The sequence below is a fragment of the Cyprinodon tularosa genome, unplaced genomic scaffold (genome assembly GCF_016077235.1).
Source record: "Cyprinodon tularosa strain WSP-4 unplaced genomic scaffold, ASM1607723v1 ctg30, whole genome shotgun sequence".
Classification (NCBI taxonomy): domain Eukaryota; kingdom Metazoa; phylum Chordata; class Actinopteri; order Cyprinodontiformes; family Cyprinodontidae; genus Cyprinodon; species Cyprinodon tularosa.
The window spans coordinates 2,145,534-2,164,414 of record NW_024039008.1 but is presented as its reverse complement, the minus strand read 5'-3'; the positions used below and the strand labels follow the sequence as shown (position 1 = coordinate 2,164,414).

General features: G+C 36.8%; 1 protein-coding gene across 1 annotated transcript in view; it reads left to right on the top strand.

The window, feature by feature from the left end:
• Window positions 1-18,019, top strand: part of LOC119787590 (low-density lipoprotein receptor-like) — a 32,017-nt gene extending 13,998 nt beyond the window's left edge. Inside the window, exons 6-13 of the mRNA XM_038291546.1 lie at window positions 3,796-3,967; window positions 5,923-6,138; window positions 7,916-8,034; window positions 9,721-9,860; window positions 11,991-12,132; window positions 12,267-12,461; window positions 14,826-14,986; window positions 15,977-18,019. Of these exons, the coding sequence (XP_038147474.1) occupies window positions 3,796-3,967; window positions 5,923-6,138; window positions 7,916-8,034; window positions 9,721-9,860; window positions 11,991-12,132; window positions 12,267-12,461; window positions 14,826-14,986; window positions 15,977-16,012 (1,181 nt within the window). The 3' untranslated portion in view covers window positions 16,013-18,019. The remainder of the gene's footprint in view (window positions 1-3,795; window positions 3,968-5,922; window positions 6,139-7,915; window positions 8,035-9,720; window positions 9,861-11,990; window positions 12,133-12,266; window positions 12,462-14,825; window positions 14,987-15,976) is intronic.
• The last annotated feature ends 862 nt before the right edge of the window (window positions 18,020-18,881 follow it).

Below are 18,881 nucleotides of genomic sequence, written 5' to 3'. Positions count from 1 at the left end.
AGGGAGGCTTCAATGTATAATGTTATCGCCTCAAACGATTTCAAAACGTACTTTTGAAGAACAACAGCAGCAGAAAAGGGAATGTTTAACTTAACACTGTGAGCGCTGTCTGGAATCAAGCTGCGGCCGCGGGGCATTCTGGGAAAGCGGTCAGTATGAAGAACGCACAAGTCTGCTCTGATGCATGCTCGATAAAGAGGGCGGGGTGAGAACAACATCTGGGGATTTGGTGCGTTCTCGACCTGGCGTTCTCGAGAATTGGAACGGTACTCGGGCTGAGGCTGATGACGTATAACGAGTACACGAGCACACGAGAACGCTCAAGAACGCATATTGAGAAACGCCCCTAGTGTAGCAGGGAAAAAAATCAGTTGTTGTGGAGAATTGTGTCGGAATGGCGAGTGGGAAAGAACAGGAGTTGGAAGACGCGCCAGCAGCACTTTATAGGTCTGCTCTATGGGAGCGCTTTGCATTTAGAGTGACCTACGATGACGGCGGAAAGAAAGTTGTGGATAAAAGTGCAACAGTGTGCAAGCATTGTGCAACACGTTTTGTTTATGCTAACAGCAACATGACCAACATCATTCTAACCCCGAAATCCCACATACTCTGTCAGCGCTCTGCTCCGCTGCGCTCCAGACCGGCTGCTCAATGCAAAGCCTACAGCCCCCACTGTGGCTCCCGTCCGCTCCCCTCTGAGTCCCTTGGAGATGGTAGAGAGCATGTGCGAGATGATTAAATTCAAAGCAGCAAAACATACGGAAATGATCCAGGGTTTCCGCGGATCATTTAAAATAATTACAATCCATTATTTTTGGGGGGATTTTTTCATTAATTTCAGACATTTTTATGGGATTTCGGTGTAACAATCAACATATACCGAATCGAACCGAATCGAAAACCGTGACCACGAAACCGTGAATCGAACCGAACCGTGGATTTTGTGAACCGTTCCACCCCTAATAAGTACAGAACATTTAAGATTAGTAGCAGTGATACTGGTGGTCACAAAGTTTTTTTTGGTCTCATCAATTTAACCCAGAGGTTTTGTATTTTGTGTTTATGCTGTTTAGAAATGGCTCCTTTTTGATGCCAAGCACATTTAGGCTATTTCTTTTATTTGCACGTATTCTTATTGTTCATTTTTTATGTTTTCTTCGTTTTCAAAACTTTTTCTTTTTCTGGCAGATGAAGCTGGAACGTCAGTTAGTCTATCCAACTTGTCAAATTCAGCAACACTAAAAATAAACTCGCCTTGTGGAAGAGTAATGTTTATCTAAGTCTAAATCTTCTGTCTCACACCATTGACAATGGGTTTAGAGGGCATCCCACCGAGTTTTCCTTCTTGATTAAAATTCCCAGTTATTTTCCGTCTGCTGTCTGGCAGCATATTTAAAAGATACACCCGGAGTCCAAAAGGTGTTTAGCAGTAGCCCCCTGCAATCCGATCAACCTCAGTTTCTTTAGCCGACAAACGTCTGAAAACTGAATATCTTTCTGTCCAGTTTAATGTTGAAATGATTAACCAGGAAATGTGTAAACTAGTCTGATACTGTTATCGTAAGTTCTAATAATCCAATAATGAATAGGCAAAGCGGTCTTCACAGGAAAAGTCTGGTTCCTAAATGTCAGGAAATCTGGAACGCTTGCTATGCTGTTGGGCTGAGGGTGTGAGAAATGGTTTCCTAGGTGGAGCCCTAGAATGAGCAAATGGATGCATACATAAAAATCCTCCCTGACACTGGTTGTAGCCCTCATTCAGCCCTGAATAGTCATGCTGCATGTTTATCAAAACATGTTTGACAAACACCCCAAGACTGTAAATCATGCAAGAGTTCTAGAACGCAACAACTTGGGTTACAACATCCAGTGAAAGGAATGAAGTCGTGGCCACAAACTTTTCCAACACTCCCAGTTATTAAAAAAGAAAAAAACTAATGGATCAGATACAGTTCTGCTTTCTTACACTTTGGGGCTTTTATTATTTAATCTTTTTGTTTTTAAGCAATCGTTTGATGCAAGAGTTTAAATTTGTTAGATTATTATCTAATTAGTCAAAGGTCAAAATAATAATTTTATTTATGAGCTTCTAATAATGAATGTTGAACCACTCCTCTTGTTATAATAGTTACAATTCCTGTATGGGGCTGTTTTATGGCCTGGATCCTGATTTAAGGGTTTCTCTATTAGGGTTGTCATGATACTAAACTTTTCAACTCGATACCGATACTAAGGAAAATATTCGATACTCGATACCATTTTCGATACCAAAAGGATAAAAACAAAGACTCCAAAATTCTACAGAAATATTTTAATTAATAAATAAAATACAATAAACAATAAGAACAATGTTTTGAGGTTGTATGCTGTGCACAATATTAAGCAAGCTTGATAAAAAAAACTTATAAAATTTAAATTAAGTTTTCCTTACCTGGCTATGCTTTGCACACATAACAATGACACTAGCCAAACCGGTTAAGAAACAAAAATCATTCTCAGCAGCTGCACCTCTTACAAAAAAAAGTGTGAAACTGAAAAGTGCACAGAATTACTCAATCACACAGTGTTCTGAAAGTGCGTTGTCCTCTATTCTGCACTTTAGATGAATGACTGCTTAGGTGCCACTGGTGGTGGCACTGTATCGATACTTTTAAAAACGAGTATTGTATCCGGATACAACGTTTCAGTATCTATACTTTTTTGAGTATCGATACTTTTAACAACCCTATTCTTTACTCATTTTATCACGGTTAAGGTTGGGGATTTAGAAAAGATTCTCAACACTAGAAGCTAATTTGCTGTGAGTCACAACAACAGTTGGTGTTTTAGTGTTCAGCCCCTGGCAGATAACAGGTCTTTCTGAAAAAGCTTTTCTGAAAAAAAAAAATAAAGAGCACCACATCAAGCCATTGAAACTTTAATACAGTGTGTGTGCAAAGTTTTTCCACCTGCTGCCTCTTGACGCAAGCGGAATTCAGGCTTCCAAGTATAGGGTTGTCAAAAGTATCGATACTCAAAAAAGTATCGATACTGAAACGTTGTATCCGGATACAATACTCATTTTCAAAAGTATCGATACAGCCATCTAAAGTGAAGAATAGTGGAAAATGCACTTGCTTAATATCAAACTTGCTTAATATTGTGCACAGCATACAACCTCAAAATATTATTCTTATTGTTTTTTATTTATTTATTGTATTTTTTTATTAATGAAAATATTTCTGTTGAATTTTAGAGTCTTTGTTTTTATTCTTGTGGTATCGAAAAGGGTATCGAGTATCAAATATTTTACTTAGTATCGGTATCGAGTTGAAAAGTTTAGTATCGTGACAACACTATCCAAGTATTAAAGATCTGGACTTTCCCTGCCCACCAATGGCTTATTTTCTTAGAGGACCTGGATTTATCTGCTGCTGAGGCTCCTCTACTCTAAGATTTAAAATTCATTGTAATGGGTTATAGGAGCTGACGGATGGTTTTCAGATAATACAAGATTATTAGCAGTTTTTCCAACTCTCACCACTCCATCTGGCACTGAAGTCTATCCCTCATTAAAAGTTACTGTACCTTCCTCCTCCTTGTTGTGATGCTGCTCTTGAACTTGTGCTTATCTTTGTGGTATTAAGCAGTTGAACTGTAGGACCTAATGTAGTGTTTTATTCATTTGTCTTTTGAAAATGTTTGCTTTACATTTTTATCTCCACATATGTAGAGGAGTTGAGTTTTGCTCACTATGGTGCTATTATTCTGTGTTCCTCTATAATGTAATGATTAAATTTTTCCGTTTGTTTCTAGGAAACGAAGCTCAGCTGGTTTTCAGCTCTTCAACTGGAATCCAAGTGAAAAATCTCACAAGCAAGAAATATAGGGTCCTGGTCCCTCCTTCACCAGGACCAGGTCCTATAACGGCCCTGGCTTCTAACCACACTGTGTACTGGGCCCAGCAGGGACAGGGATCCATATACAGGTGACAAAGCCCACACTGGAAAATATTTTTTTCTTCAAATAAGTGCATTTCCCCTTGGATTGAAGAGGTAAAAGAGACATTTTTCCAATGGAACAAGATAATTTACACTTAAAATAAGAAAACACAATTGCATTGTCTTATTTCAAGTGCATTTTATCTAATCATCTTATTTTAAGAGTAAAAATACTCATTCAATCGGCAAACTACTTTATTTACCTACTCAAATTAAGGGTAAATACACTTAGTTTAAGAAATCCAGTGCAGCTGCTGTTTCTCTTGGTGGCCCAAAAACTCTTCCTCAATTCTTTCAGTGTCTGATTGAATATGAGATTCTTTATGCATTTGATCAGAACTGTCCACTTATGATTTATTATGAGTTATACTCCTGAAAAGAAGTCAAAACGGCACCATCACAATAAAATTTAAAACACACATGATTTTATAAACAGAGAAATACAAAACTTAAAGCTTTTCTCTAATTGGTCTCTGTCAACTGAGGCCACACAAATGCGGGGATGACTGCTGGCAGGATAGATGTCCAGAGCGCAGTTAGTGACGCCTTTCACAAAGGGGGTGAGCCACAGAAAGTCTTTATTCAAGCATATTCATAGAAAGCTGAGGTTGGTAGGAATTGGATGCACCAACCACAGGGTCAGAGGATTCTGAAGCAAAATGCAGTATGAGGGTGGAATGGATGCATCAAACGGCACTAAATGCAGGACATTCTTCCACACTGAGTGCAAACGCCACATTCCTGATATCAAGCTACTTTCAACCAGAAAAAACAAAAAATTAACTGGACAGACTAACCAAATCTTTTTTAGTAAAAAATAAAGTTTGCATTTCATTCAGAAATTAAGATTGTAGAGTGTAGAGGAATGATGTACAGGCACAGAATCCATGTTGGTCAAAGTTGGGGGTGAAGTTTCGTAGGTCAGAGATGGTCTGTGATGCCATATTATCTACAGTCTGCCAAGCCACGTATCTGGACATTTTAAAGCATATTATTATTTTTCTTACGACAGGCTTTGCAGAGAGACACTGATTCTATTTTCTAGAATGACTTTGCACCTATCCACACTGCCAACGGTATCACAACCTACCGTACTGAATATTGGGCTAACTGACCTGAGCTTAACTAATGTTCTGTGGGGAAATGAAAGAATAATGAGAGCTGGAAGACCCAGCAATGTTACGCAGCATTGATTCTGTAGTTCATAAATAATCGCCCTGAAACAAACTTGATTTTCATAAGTTTAAATTTACTTATTAAAATATCCCAATTTTATTAAACTCCTGATATCCAAAAAATATTTACAGTGAAAAGAAACAAAAAGCTTTTAGTATTTTGATCTGTGTAAAGTATCAACATTAATGAAAAAGTATTGCACTATATAAATAGTTTACCTTTAAAACATAAGTTGAAGAAAACAAGGCGTCTAGTGATTTTTACTTTCTGAATCAAGTGACAGCTTATGGATGATTTTAAACTGACGAGAGCCGAAAGGTAATATCACAGTATTTACACTTCATTAATCATTAACCGAATCCTTTCACGCTTCTTAAAATTAACATTTCTCTGTGCACAGTTAGCAAACATCCTTTATGTTCTGCTGATCAAACAGTTCTCACACGCCACCTAACCAGTCCATTACTCATCACTGCTACAATCGGTGCATGTCAGCATTAACAGCCTGGTGGAAAAGTGATGTGATACCATTTCTTAAAGCAGGAAATAAAAAACCTTTATTGGCTACAGTAAAATTAACATATTTTAAACAGTAAAATGTTCAGAGGTTTTGTTTTTTTAAGCTATTAAAGAGGATTTTGCAAAGCATTCAACCTGGAAAACAATATTGTTTAAACTACTATTTTAAAGACAATTATGCCTGAGATGAATGGAAACAAACTTCTATTTCTTTTTTAATGTTTCAATATGTTTTTGTTTTTTTCAGGATGTCAGTAGCTGGAACCCCAAAGGAAGCGGTGTTGGTGTTTAAAGTCGCAGGTTCAGTGTCGGGGCTCGCTGTGGACTGGATCCACCAGCTGCTCTACTGGACGAGTGTGGAAGCAGGTTCGGTTAATGTGGCTCTGCTGGATGGTTCATCGCAGCATCAGCTCATCACGGGGCTCAGCAGACCTTCCGCCGTGGCTGTGGATCCTGTCCAAAGGTAGGAGGGGATAAGTAACAGATCAGTTTAAGGAAATATCTTTTAAGCTCTGTTTGATAAAAGATCATGTAACATGTAAAGCAGGCCTGAATGTTTCTGCTGCCTTTATTAGGTGACATAAAGTATATTGACTGAGTGACTTTAATATAAACTGTTAAAGTTGGAAGCTGTTCATGGACAGAATTCATTATTTAATATTCCAAAGGCTGAGTTGAATCCAGTTAGGAATTTGTAACTTCTTGACTAACACTAATGAAAAAGAATGAGAAGAATTTTATTTAATTTTTTTATCATGCTCAAACAAAGTTAATTAACTAAAGCCCAGTTTTAAATAATTTTTATGCCATTAATCGGAATCAAAAGAATGGGGACTTTCTTATAAACAGTTTTTATATAAACCATTGTCCCCACTGCCATCAGACTGCTAAATGTTATATAAAACAGGTTATTAAAAAAAAAACCTGAATGTTGGAACTGTAACTATAGTCTTATGTTTACATCACTTTTTTTTTCACCAGTGTTTTTTTAATCACGCATTTATCACTGCTGCTTACCTTTATCAAGGCTGCACTTTAAAAAATGAAAGTCTAGAGAGCTGTACTTTTTCTATACACTTGTATGTACAAAATGACAAAATAAAATCTAAGTCATAAAGTGGCGAAAAATGATTGAATATCAAATGCAAATATTAAGTTTTTTTTTTTTTTTTTTTTTTGACATGTTAAAGATTTTCTATCATATAAAAAATGAGCAGATCCTAGAACAGAGTCTATACTCCTTTGAGACATGTGGTTAAACCAACACTTAGTAATGTTTTTAACATGAAAATATTATCTTCCAAGTCCCTTTGATAGTAATTTAAGAGTACATGAGACGAGCGAGGGGTTCATCTTCTCCCCCAGCTCTTTCAGGTCAAAAACCATACTTGTAACTAACTTTTTTTCCACCCAGTGTCAGTCTTGTGGCTCTGTTCTCATTCTAAGAGAAGGTCGCTGCTTTAATCACAGGTGATCAAATCACTCTTTTGGATTTTGGAGTATAAAATGGCAGAGCTATTAAAAAAAAAAAAAAGGAGGAGGGGGACCTTTAAGCAAATAGGAAAGGAAGAGAAGCTGTAAATTAGATTGCGATAGGGCTGGAACAGACAAAACCAAAGATGCAAAACTGATAAAAACCTGACAATGTTGTTAATGGGATTAAAAGAGCCATATGTGCTAATCTCTTTTGGTGTTCTTATTATGACTTTAGAGTGATTGAAAGTGAGGGGGAAAAGCTTTAGGTCCCTGTTTCCCTCTGTGTTCAATGGTCATTATGATCCCTCTAAAGTTTTCAGTTAGCAGCTGAAATAAATACAGGCTGACTTCATTTACTGATCACGCTGCTACTTAAGGCAGTTGATCATTTACCACACTACATTACAGCCTTTTGCTTGTTAAAAAATAAAAGATATCTTTTTTTGTCTTCTACCACCATGCTCTACTGTATATTTTTTATCTACCATGTAATATGCAGGTTAATGTTTGTGGCTGTTATCTAACAGAATGGAAAATGCAATAAGAGTATGGAGGTTTTTTTAAAGGAAGTGTTGAAACAGGATCTTTTTTTAGGTCTGCGGATGTTTTCAGGTTTGTAGATTAAGAAACCTCACCATCTGATGGGTAACCTTTTAAAAGGAAGTGTAAAAGTGTGTTTTTTGTAATACTGTATTTTGCATAGATAAGGAAATACGACTCTAAAAAAAACAAAACAAAAAAACTTATTCTTTTTATTTTTTCAGTTTTCTCTTCTGGGCTCAGTGTGGCAGTTCTGCTAAGATTGAGCAGGCCAGCCTGGATGGACGGGATCGGATGGCCTTAGTCACTTCCTTATTACGCCAGCCTGTTGCCCTCTCTCTTGGTACGCTTAGAAATTTTGCATAAATAATTTTTCTGTGTAGAAACCCTGACTGGCTCACAGAATGCATAAGAGGTTTCCTGGTTTAATTTTTGCATCCGTTTTGCATGCCTATAAGTTCCGTCGAGTCGGAAAAAATTAAAATCTTGTTCCACAGGTCAAGCAGCTGCATTTAAAACTTATTTTTCAGCATTTTCACTTGATGCAGTGATTTAGATCCCTGTGAAATCCCTTAAGCTTGCATAGATAATGTTTTACTCCTAAAATTATTTGTCATACTTTATTTTTATGGATGTGGCTATATTACTTTCTGGGGTAAAAATATCACCACTGAACATGATTTATTAGGTTAGGAACAATTTCAACCTGGTTTTCGTTCCCATCAAAGCACTGAAAAGGCTTTTCTTAAGGTTATTAATGAGCTTCACCTTCCTGCTGACTCTGTCTCACTATCCAGTTTCGTTCTGCTTGATTTGGCTGCGGCATTTGATAATCTCACTCGCTATCATCCTGAACAAACTTGCCTTAATGCCATCTTAACTGGTTTGGTTCTTGCGTTTCAGGCCGCGATCAATTCATTGAATTCAAATGAAAAATCCTGTCTCTGTTACCTCAGGTGTTCCCATAGGACTGTATCCCTATTGTTTATAATCTACATCATCCCCCTTGGCCACACATTTCAGAAGTATTATATTCATTTCCATTGCTATGCGGAGGATATCCAGCTCCATCTCTTAGCCAAACCCAACTCCACTGATGTTTTCATTTTTATCTCTCTGCAGGTTGAGAGTCTCAATGTCATTCTTGACGGCTCTTTATTTTTTCCTCTTATGTTAATAATATTACCCGGTCTACTTCTATCTTGTAGCACAAACCGCCTCCATCCTTCCCTTTTTTACCCCCTGCTGCCCTTGTCCACATCTTGGTCATTTGCTCCCAATACTATTCCCTCCTTTTTGGTTGTATGCAAAAATCCCTTCATAAACTACAAATGGTCCAGAACTCAGCTGCTTGAACCATTACACGCACACCACCCATCACAGTACACCTGTTCGCCAGCAGCTGCATTGGCTTCCCATCTGCAATTCTATAAATTAACAAATACTTCTTCTCACCTTCAAGGTTATCCACAACTTCGCTCCCCCATATCTTTCTGAACTCCTCCATGTTGCCACACCCACCAGAACCCTCAACCTCTCCTATTCATCTCACCCTTCCCTCTGTCCGTCTTTTTATCATGGAGAGCAGAGCTTTTAGCTGCTATGCCCCCCTGCTGTGGAAACTGATCCCATTGGATCTCCATAGCATCAGTTCTCTAACACTTTTAAAATCTAACCTGAAAAGACTCACCTTTTTAAACATTCATTCGTTGTCATAGTTTAACCATTTCACCTCAATTTATTTGACTGTTTTAACTACTTGCCTTTCTTGCAGTTTTTAGTTGTGAAATATAAGGCGTCCTTGAGTGTCCTTTCTGGACATAAATAGATAAAAAACCTATAAATAAAATGTATTATTATTATTAGTATTACTTCCAGCTTTGGTTCAAATCATTGCAGGAGTAAACCAGAAGTAAAACAGTCCTCTGGCAATATATTTTTTACATTTTAAATGAATATACCCAATTACATATTTGTCACTCAGTGCTGCTGCTAATGTGAATAAATAATGTGGTTTTGTTTTTCCTAGATATGCCTCGGCGGTTGCTGTACTGGTTTGACCAGGGAATGAGGAGCATTTCCAGAATAAATTTTGAAGGACAGCACCGTAAAACATTGGTAGAGTCTAACGGCTACCTGGACCGGGTATTTGGACTAGCTGTCTTTGAGGTATGAGGCTGAAAAATTGGCTTTTTTTCCCACATTCCTGCTTTAAGGCCCAGCAACGGTTTCAGTTATGGTCTTAATCCACTATTTATTTAATGCATACATTTTTTTTCATTGGGTTAAATTAATTCCATGAAATGCCAGTGAGTTTGGAACCTCTTCACTCATGTGGGGAGTTAAAGCAAACTCCCCCTTCCTACTTGTCATGGTTTCATTCAGGAGACTGATGAGGGGGATTGTGGGAATAAATTCCCATCACTGACTGCCTTCTTTGAAAGGTCATAATGGTGTGGAATATACATTTTTACCAAACCACTAGGGCTAGCATGCATGTTGATATATGAAGTTTAGGTTTCATTTCAATCTGAAATGCTCTGCTAAGCCTTAACTGCATATTCTGACTGCCCCGTCATCAGGATCTATTCCTGTCTATTTTCAAGACTCCTTTTTAAACTGCCTCATCATGATTAAAAGTGTCTGCCTTTCCACCAAACCAAAGCCCACCTCTGTCCCCTTCATCGCACCGTTTGCCTCCAAAGACATCGACAGCGAAGACATCTCCATTCTCATTAATCCTCCTATTTTATCATCATCAATAGTGGCCTCAGTGTCAAAATACTTTTAATACTTCAAGTCAATAAACCCACTAATTTCCCGCTTATCTCCTTGCGAGTGTCTCCAGGTTGAAATTCAAGTAATGCCTCCCAAAGGAGCACAGAAACGGTGTTGGATCAGTTGTGGGTTCATTTGGACTATTGTTACTAAAAGACCCAGTGATAATTATGTTCTTATAGTGTGGGAAACATGTTTCTTCTAAAAAGTGCCACATGATAGTCATTGTCATTTTATTAAGGACCAAATATTAATCTCATCTGAATAATAATATTAGAATAGAAAGCATCCATAGAGTATTTTCAGTGCAGTTACTATCTAAGGGCACGGTTTGAGGATATATTTAATTTCAAGAAAAGGTCACACTCCAAAAAACGTAGTTTTTGACAATTCGCATCTCATATTAATAGTGAAAGGTATTTGAAAACCAATTGAAAGGTTTGAGAAGTGCTCAGAGCCACGTTGTTTGCCTCACTTCCAAGTCACATAATTTTCCATCTCAGTTTTGTAACAAGAGTCGTCATATAAGGAAATCAGACCAATTATATTTATATTATCTGCTTACCTAAGTTTAGATTGATGTAGCACAATCATAGGTGTAAGTAGAGTCGGATCTTCAAATATTTAAAATAAGGGGTGCTAAATTGCATGTGCAGTAAAAAGAAACTTTATTCGAGCAATAAGTGGAACATAACCTGCATATTGATAAAGGGACACATGAAAAAAATTGTTTGCACACCCTGTTTGCTGAATTGCAAGCTGAATCAATTTGCACCTTCTTTGATCACCTGCTTTGCAGGTTTTTCACCTGTATTAAGACATGCTAACATTCTGGAGATAAGGCCCAAAGTGTACAACAAAGGACTTGAAATATAACCCTGTGCCAAAGCGGAGTAAACAGTAAATTCATCAGAGTAGCAGTCATTAACCTTGACCCTTTAAGTTTAAAAAAGCAAAAATCTATTTACCTTTATCATTCAGTCATGGTGGATTCCTGTGAATAAACATTGCAGGGAAAAGAAAATTAAGAGCAGAGCTATAAACAATAAAATTAAACATGCCCATATTCACTGACCAGGAAGAGGTGAGGTGTGGCAGAGTGTTATCGTTTCTACCAAAAACTGAGACCGTCTCTTTTAGCACCTAATCTGCTCAGTGACAGCAACTGTTTTTTTTAATTTTTTTTTTTTATTTATATATTAAAACCTGCATTTTGGCTGCAGGAGGTCTGACTTTGTTCTACATATATAAGTTGAACTACGCTATAATCTGAAGAGCTTCTACTGAAAGATGGGGCTTTGTCAGTTCTTTATTTCAGCTCTGCAGGAGTTGAACCCAGTTTCTTCATTGGTTTTGAAGCTTCAATGTAGCAAACAAATGTCAAAATGTATCATATATATATATATATATATATATATCCATCCAGCATCCCATTTCATTCTGTACAAAAAAATTGTTTGATTTGTTTAAAAATCATTTAATAGATTAAATTAACATTGATCTGTGTCGATTCCATGTCAGGGATTTTTGTATTGGGGGGATCAAGCTACGCACTCCATCTGTCGTGCAAACAAGCACAATGGCGGAAACCTCCAGGTGCTGATGTCAAACATCAGCTTATCCCATGGTTTGGTCGTTGTTCACTCTGTGCTTCAGCCAAAAGGTAGGGCCATTTTAATTCTAATTCTTAACTTTTACGTTTCTAATAAACTTCTGCTTTCTGTAAGCGATTGCCTTCAAAGTAACATCTCGATGTAATGATTTCCCCTCAGCTAACTGATGCTTGTGACTTCCCAGGAGCTGCTGCATGTGGACGACCAGGAACGGTGTGCCAACATGAGTGCCTTGTTGATCTGATGCCTGAGAGGCTGCATTTCAGCTGTAACTCTAAACAAACAAGACCCAACCAACCTGAGATTCCATCCTTGTCTCGCTCTCCTCCTGCATCAACTTTATCTGATCCCACCTTTGCTGGAATCCTGTCCCTTATCTGTAAGAATAAGTCTTCATTTATCCAAATATTTAAACATCTTTTCTCTCTGGGAGAGGCAAGCTTCACAAACATTACACTGTAAGGCTATCAATGAAATGAATCAGCAGCGATAACAAAGTGACTGACGATCCAATATTGATATTTGTAATATTAATATTTGGTATTTGTCAGTTAAAATTTCCTCGTAGCATTTTAGAAGACTTAATACTGTTTTTTATGTTAAAGTAACTTAACTTTGACCCAATTATCAACTTCATTTGAGATATTTTCAATGAATTTTCTGGTTAATATAAAGCTCTTGAATTCAATTCAATTTAGTTTATTTATACAGCTCCAATTCACAACAAATGGCATCTCAAAGAAGTTTACAGAAACTATTGGTGTGTATTAATGCTCTATCTGGGCTACTCTTCTCAAATCTTCAGTTATGCAACTCTGGAGGGTTGGATCCATCTCTGAATTAGTCATGTGACCCAGAGTGCTGCTTTATGGCAGCCTGAGTTCCCCTTGAACCCAGAGCTAACAAGGCTGAAAGTTGTTTAAGGCAAGCACACAGATATGACTCTTATCTTATCAGACTTATATTTGGTTCTATGATTTAGGATTTAATCTAAAGGGATAAATGTGGCCTTGTCTTTTCAAGTAACTCCGTGATATCTCAATCTGCTCGTCCCAAAGCGCTCTGCTATGAGATTCCAAAACATGAAGGAAGGCCTTTTATTTCAAGGACAGTGCTGCTTTACCAACAGAAGCACTCAAATGATAACCAGTCCTGTGTTTTAAAGCAGGTTTGGTTCAGCTGCAAAAATGATCATAATCTTTACAATTCAAAATCTTATAGGATCAGTTATAAAGCAAGAAATGCAACTGGACGTTTATATTATTTTCTGTAAAACATCCTCAGCTGAGAAATTTGAAGTCCCATTGCATATTTTAATCTTTTTAGTTGCACTATTACTTTAAATTTTAACTGTATTTTAATGCTTTGATCCAATTATTAAAATTTCTTAAAAATTTTTACTTTTACTCTTTCTATCCCTTTTGAAAAGAATGATTTTGTGTTAAATGTTTGGAGTTTTAGTTTTATCTACTCATGTGAAGAAAAAAAGTCGATACCCCTCAGTTAATGAAAGAAAAACGAGCCACATGACAAAAGTAATGTTAAATGAAAATTCAATGAAAATGGATAAATGAAAATCCGAGGTTACTTTTCAATCATGCGTCAACAGAATGATTTAAAAAAATTAACTCATTAAATGGTCGTGGACAAAAATAATGGTATAGTTAAGTTCATGTCTTATATACATACGTTATATACAACCATTTAAGGCAATCAAACTAGTCCTGTAACTATCAGTGAGACTTCTACTCCTCTCAGCAGGTATTTTGCTCAACTCCTCATAAGCAAACAGCTTATTATCTCAGGTTCTAGGCTGCCTTTTCCAGACAACATGTTTCAGCTCCTTCCAAATATGCTCAATAGGATTTAGGTCCTGACTCATAGAAGGACACTTCAGAATAGTCCAATGTTTTCCTTTGGGCCAATCTTGGTTGTTTCACAGCTTTCTCGAAAATATTCCAGACCCCCTGTGCCAGACGAAGCAAAACTGCCCCAGATCATAACAGAGCTTCCTCCTTGCTTCATAGTAGGGACACTGTTCTTTTTTTATATGCTTCATTTTTCTGTCTGTGAAAAACAAACTGGAGCAGCAAATTTGTGTCCTTGAAAGGCCCAAGATCTGGACTGAAGTCCATTTGAGAATCTTTCACTAAACCTGAAAACTACTAAGTACAAGACATGTCATAGCACTCTGATTTCATTTAATTAGTTTAATGTAATTGTTAGGAAAACCATTTTATCCTAATCCTACTCTAAGCTGTTGGGTTTTCCCATTGCATCCTTCAGATAGCATAAAGACCCTGACGATTTTCCACTTTCCACATCTGAGATACTTTAACTGATGTAGGCCACGTAGAGAAGTTTTATTTTTTATAAAACAACCATCTTTTGATGAATCAACTGCTTTTTTTCAAAGGTTTTCTATAAACTTACACAACCTTTTGTTCACGCTTATCTTGCTTTACAAAACTGTCCTTCCTGAAGTCTGTGTTTCACTTCTCTAAGATTGTGTTTAGAACATGTTTTTACCAAAGCAAACGCCTCAGTGGGCTTGTATTGGCTGGTGAACATGAGTCATTGAAACTGAGAAACTTCACATATTGCAGCCATGCCCAGTGATGTTAACAGACTCAAAGGAGGTGGCTGACATCATGCAGAAACTTTACATCAGCCTCTCAATGCACCCCTGGCCCGCTTGGCACAGGCTGCAGAGTGTGATGCATGTCTGCTGTGTGTCTCCCAGTGTTCCTAAGTCTGCTCCTGGTGGGCATGGCTTGGTGGTGGTGGAGAGACGAGTTTCGGCCCTCTAGGTCTCTCACGTTGCAGAGCATCTCCCTCAAAGAGTCCCAGGACCCGCTCATAGCTCAGGCGCCACCTGTGGTCCCGAACACAACTTTAGACAAGGCAAGTATAAGTAAAACACAAAGTTATACACTTTTTCAAATTGAAATATTTGAGATAGAAAATAATTTTTGACAAGTTTACAAGATAATGCAACCTTTTTTTTTTTTTTTATCTTGTTCTTTCAGAAAAAATAAAGCTCCCTCAAACTTGCAACTGGTTGTTAAAAACTTTGGCAACTTGAGGTTTTACATCACTGGGAGAAAACTTGGGCCACTACCAGAGACTGAGTTTACAGCCTGCTACGATAATGCTGCTTCATCTCAAACCTAAAGGCCAGATTGTAACATAGTCAATTCAAAATAAATTAATTTAGGTTTTTATTGTGACGTTCAGAGGTGGGTTTGTTGGTATTTTTTAGATCATTGTTCTGTTCCATAACTTCCCTTAATGCAGCTAAGTTAAAGCAAATATGTTTAAGTCTAGCTTTATTTTCCGTTGCTTTTTAAAATGTTATTGTCATCAATTATCTGGCCTTCTATGATTTAGGAAGGCTGCAGCTCCTTCAATCATATGGTGGGCAGGTGGTTCCTAAGGAAATTCAAAGCAACATGAATGTTTGCAACATTAAAAAATATCAGTTTTTAGATGGCTGTAAAGACAAAAAATTTTCCTTAATTAATTTCCGGAGGGAGTCTTCCCAAGGGATCAATAAAGTACAGTCTAAGTATCTAAGTCTAAGAAGGTTTGAAGGCTACCTGCTGTGACCTTTTTGCCATTTTAAGGGATTTTCTTGCTTCAGAGTAGCCTTAGGAACAAAGTAAAGCATCAAGTTAAAAACCAGATAATAGGATAAAATCTGGATCCCTTTAACTAGTAAATGCACTTTGTTATGCATTTATTTAAAGTTGTATTTTTTACTTGTTTTAAGGTGAAAATTACCTTGATGTTTAAAATGTATTAGATTGTCATGGTTAGGTCACTTTTTACAGCTTAGAGGTATTTGTGTGTCTTCTCTGAGTTCTATTAATACAACGGCTCCCTTCCTGACAGGACATTCTTCTTAGAGTGGATTTGGACTCTGAGTGAAGGTCCAGCACAGACCAAGAGCTGACCATGCACTGCCTGCTGTTTTCTAATCCCAGCGGTGAACTCAGAGGAGTCACACCCGGGCGATCATGTTGGGACGTTCCAACTTGGTCTGGGTGTGAACATCACTGAAGTAATGACGTGTATGTCTGAGCTCAGGGAGTTGTGGTGGCCTTCCATCATAACTTTGTTCCCTCAGTTTGATGGGTAATACATTTTAGTCCTAATGGATCTCTGCTGTTCAAGACTTTTATAAGTCACTCCAACAGAATTTTTGCACAAATGAACTAAAGAACATCAAATAATTAGCTAGGAAAGTTGATTGAGTTTAGAGTTGCAGCCTGAAAGTCTGATAAATAGTAGAAATAGGACCTGTTTAAACTAATGACAATATTAACCGAGAGGCTGAATGGTTGAACAGATCATTTGGTGTCAGATTTTCTGTTTAATTGAAGAAGCTGGGATGTCGAGTTTTTGTTGGATTTTGCCTTTTTGTTTCATAGGGTTGAAGAATAATATATTTAAGTGCAATTTGACCAATTTGACTTAACGGATTTATAAATCTAAACTATTGAGTTATTTGGGAGTAACTGAATAAAACAGTTTATAAAACTTATTGGAATCAACTCTGAATGTATTGCGTCTTACCCTGCTGCCTGGTGAGTATTTATGTTATTTATGAATGCTTATTATTATTATTTCACTCTGAAGAGTGAAAAGTGAAAAATCAATCTAAACCATCTCTAATTTACTCTAATTGGACTTTATCACATTCCTTTTTTCAGTTATGTTTTTTTATGTTCAAATTCAAATAAGAAAGAAAAACAAATATAGCCTCAACTAAAATAGAAATGTTTCCACAAGAAATGACCTAAATTGTGTCTGATTTGTGGTGAGTGAAAGCTAAGAGGAAATAGTCCTACTTTAAAATACAAGTTTCAGTTAATGTTTATAATGCTTGTGTTAAAACTTTACTATCAGGAAATGAAAATATGGCTTTGGTATAACACCCTGACAGTTGGTCTACAAATTATTTACATCCAGTGCCTTGTTAAATAATTTATACCATTTGAAACTTTTTATGCCTTTTTTTTCCATTTTAATGTGAAACGGTAAGGAAACCGTTTTTTTTCCCCCCAAATAAATCTGTAATTTATTTTTCACCTGTTGCTTGTTCTTAGGTTTCCATTTTAAACTTTTAGCTTTGCCACAAATTCCCTTTAGAGTTAAGATTTGGACTTTGACTCGACCATTCTCACGGAAATTTGCTTCAACATAAAACATTCCAGTCTTAAATCCTCTGATCTCTGTTACTGGTATTTTAATTTTCCTATAAACTCCACCTATCATCCCATAAACCTCATTTACTCATTAGATTTGTTTTTCTTTTATGACATCTTGAAGTATCAGAGTAAGTGGATGGATCACTGGTAAGATATTTATAAATTTGGGGGGCTATTCATCATTTTCCTTTTCATTATTATTTCTTTCTGTCTGAAAAATTACAATGAAATTCAAGCATGTTTCTGATAACGTCTAAAGCCATTTAGCACGTTGGATCATTTTGCAATCAACTGTACAATGTTTCCTAATGTTTTGTCTCTGCTCTAAATATGCTCACCAGCGTTTCTTTAGGCTTGTTAAAGGAAAAATGGGCTAATAAGGTCGGCAGCACTCTCTGTTTATGTATTTAATGTAAGTAAATTAGGTTTCTTTGTTTGTTTTCTGACCTCTTGTCCGGGAATAGGAACAAATGTAGATATCAACATCTCCATGTCTGAATACCTGAAATAGTTTTTTTTTTTTGTTATTACTATTAGATAAATGTGTCTTTAGGAGAGATGGTGATACTGTACACGTGCTGCTGCGTTGCTCAGTCAGTATTTATGTATAAGGAGGGTTTTATTTGCCGTGGACATGATAACATGCTGTAAAAGTTCATTTGTACTTAGTGCAACACTGTCGATGCTATAAAAAACAATAAACAACTGTGTGTTATAACTTGAAGTTTAACCCACCCCCCTTATTCTTAAAACCATTCTACTGAGGTTTCCTGTTTTTTGCATTACCACAGCTATAGTTCATTAAATGTCTTATTTAAATTTATGTACGTTTGTGGTAAAGTAAAGAAGCGGAGGAGCATGATTCTCTTCACATGAGTAAAGTGAGACACCCATCTTCAGCCTTTTGAACACTAAGATTACCCGAGCAGGTTAAACATCCGCCTCTATATGTACCACAGCTTTAAGCTCTTAAATGTGTGTTCACTAATCCACTTTTACAATCCTCCCTCAAACAGTGCGGTGTGCAAAGACTAACGCATCCTATAGTTTATTTGCCTGCAATACTCCAAACTTAAACCGCATAAGAAATATGATTCCTCCTTCTTTTATCCTCTTAGCATAAACCAGATGTTCCCATCATTTCTTAATTTATGTTGAAATTATTTTCCAGTTCATCTTAATTATCCATTTATCTTCAGCAGACATAGTTTTCCATTAGGAAAGTTGTGCTTTTGTCATTTGCTCTAAATTTGTTGTCAGTTCTATATGAACAAAAGAAATGATTGTGTGTTATAGAAAGCCAGCACTGTGAAACTGCACAATGAATCTCCTTTTCTGTTTATAGCATGTTAGGAAATGTCATTGGAACCATTATTTATCATACATTCTAAGAGTTATACCACTCTTTGTCCCTGCGGCTCTTCAAAACTGATCAGGTCTTCAATGTATTCATCTGACAGAATACATAAACTTATAAAATATGCGGATAAAACCTTCTGCACATTGTCTAATCAGTTCATTGCATACTCCATTTATTTCATCTCTGGAGTCTACAAATGCCCATGAATAAATTAATACATATTTTC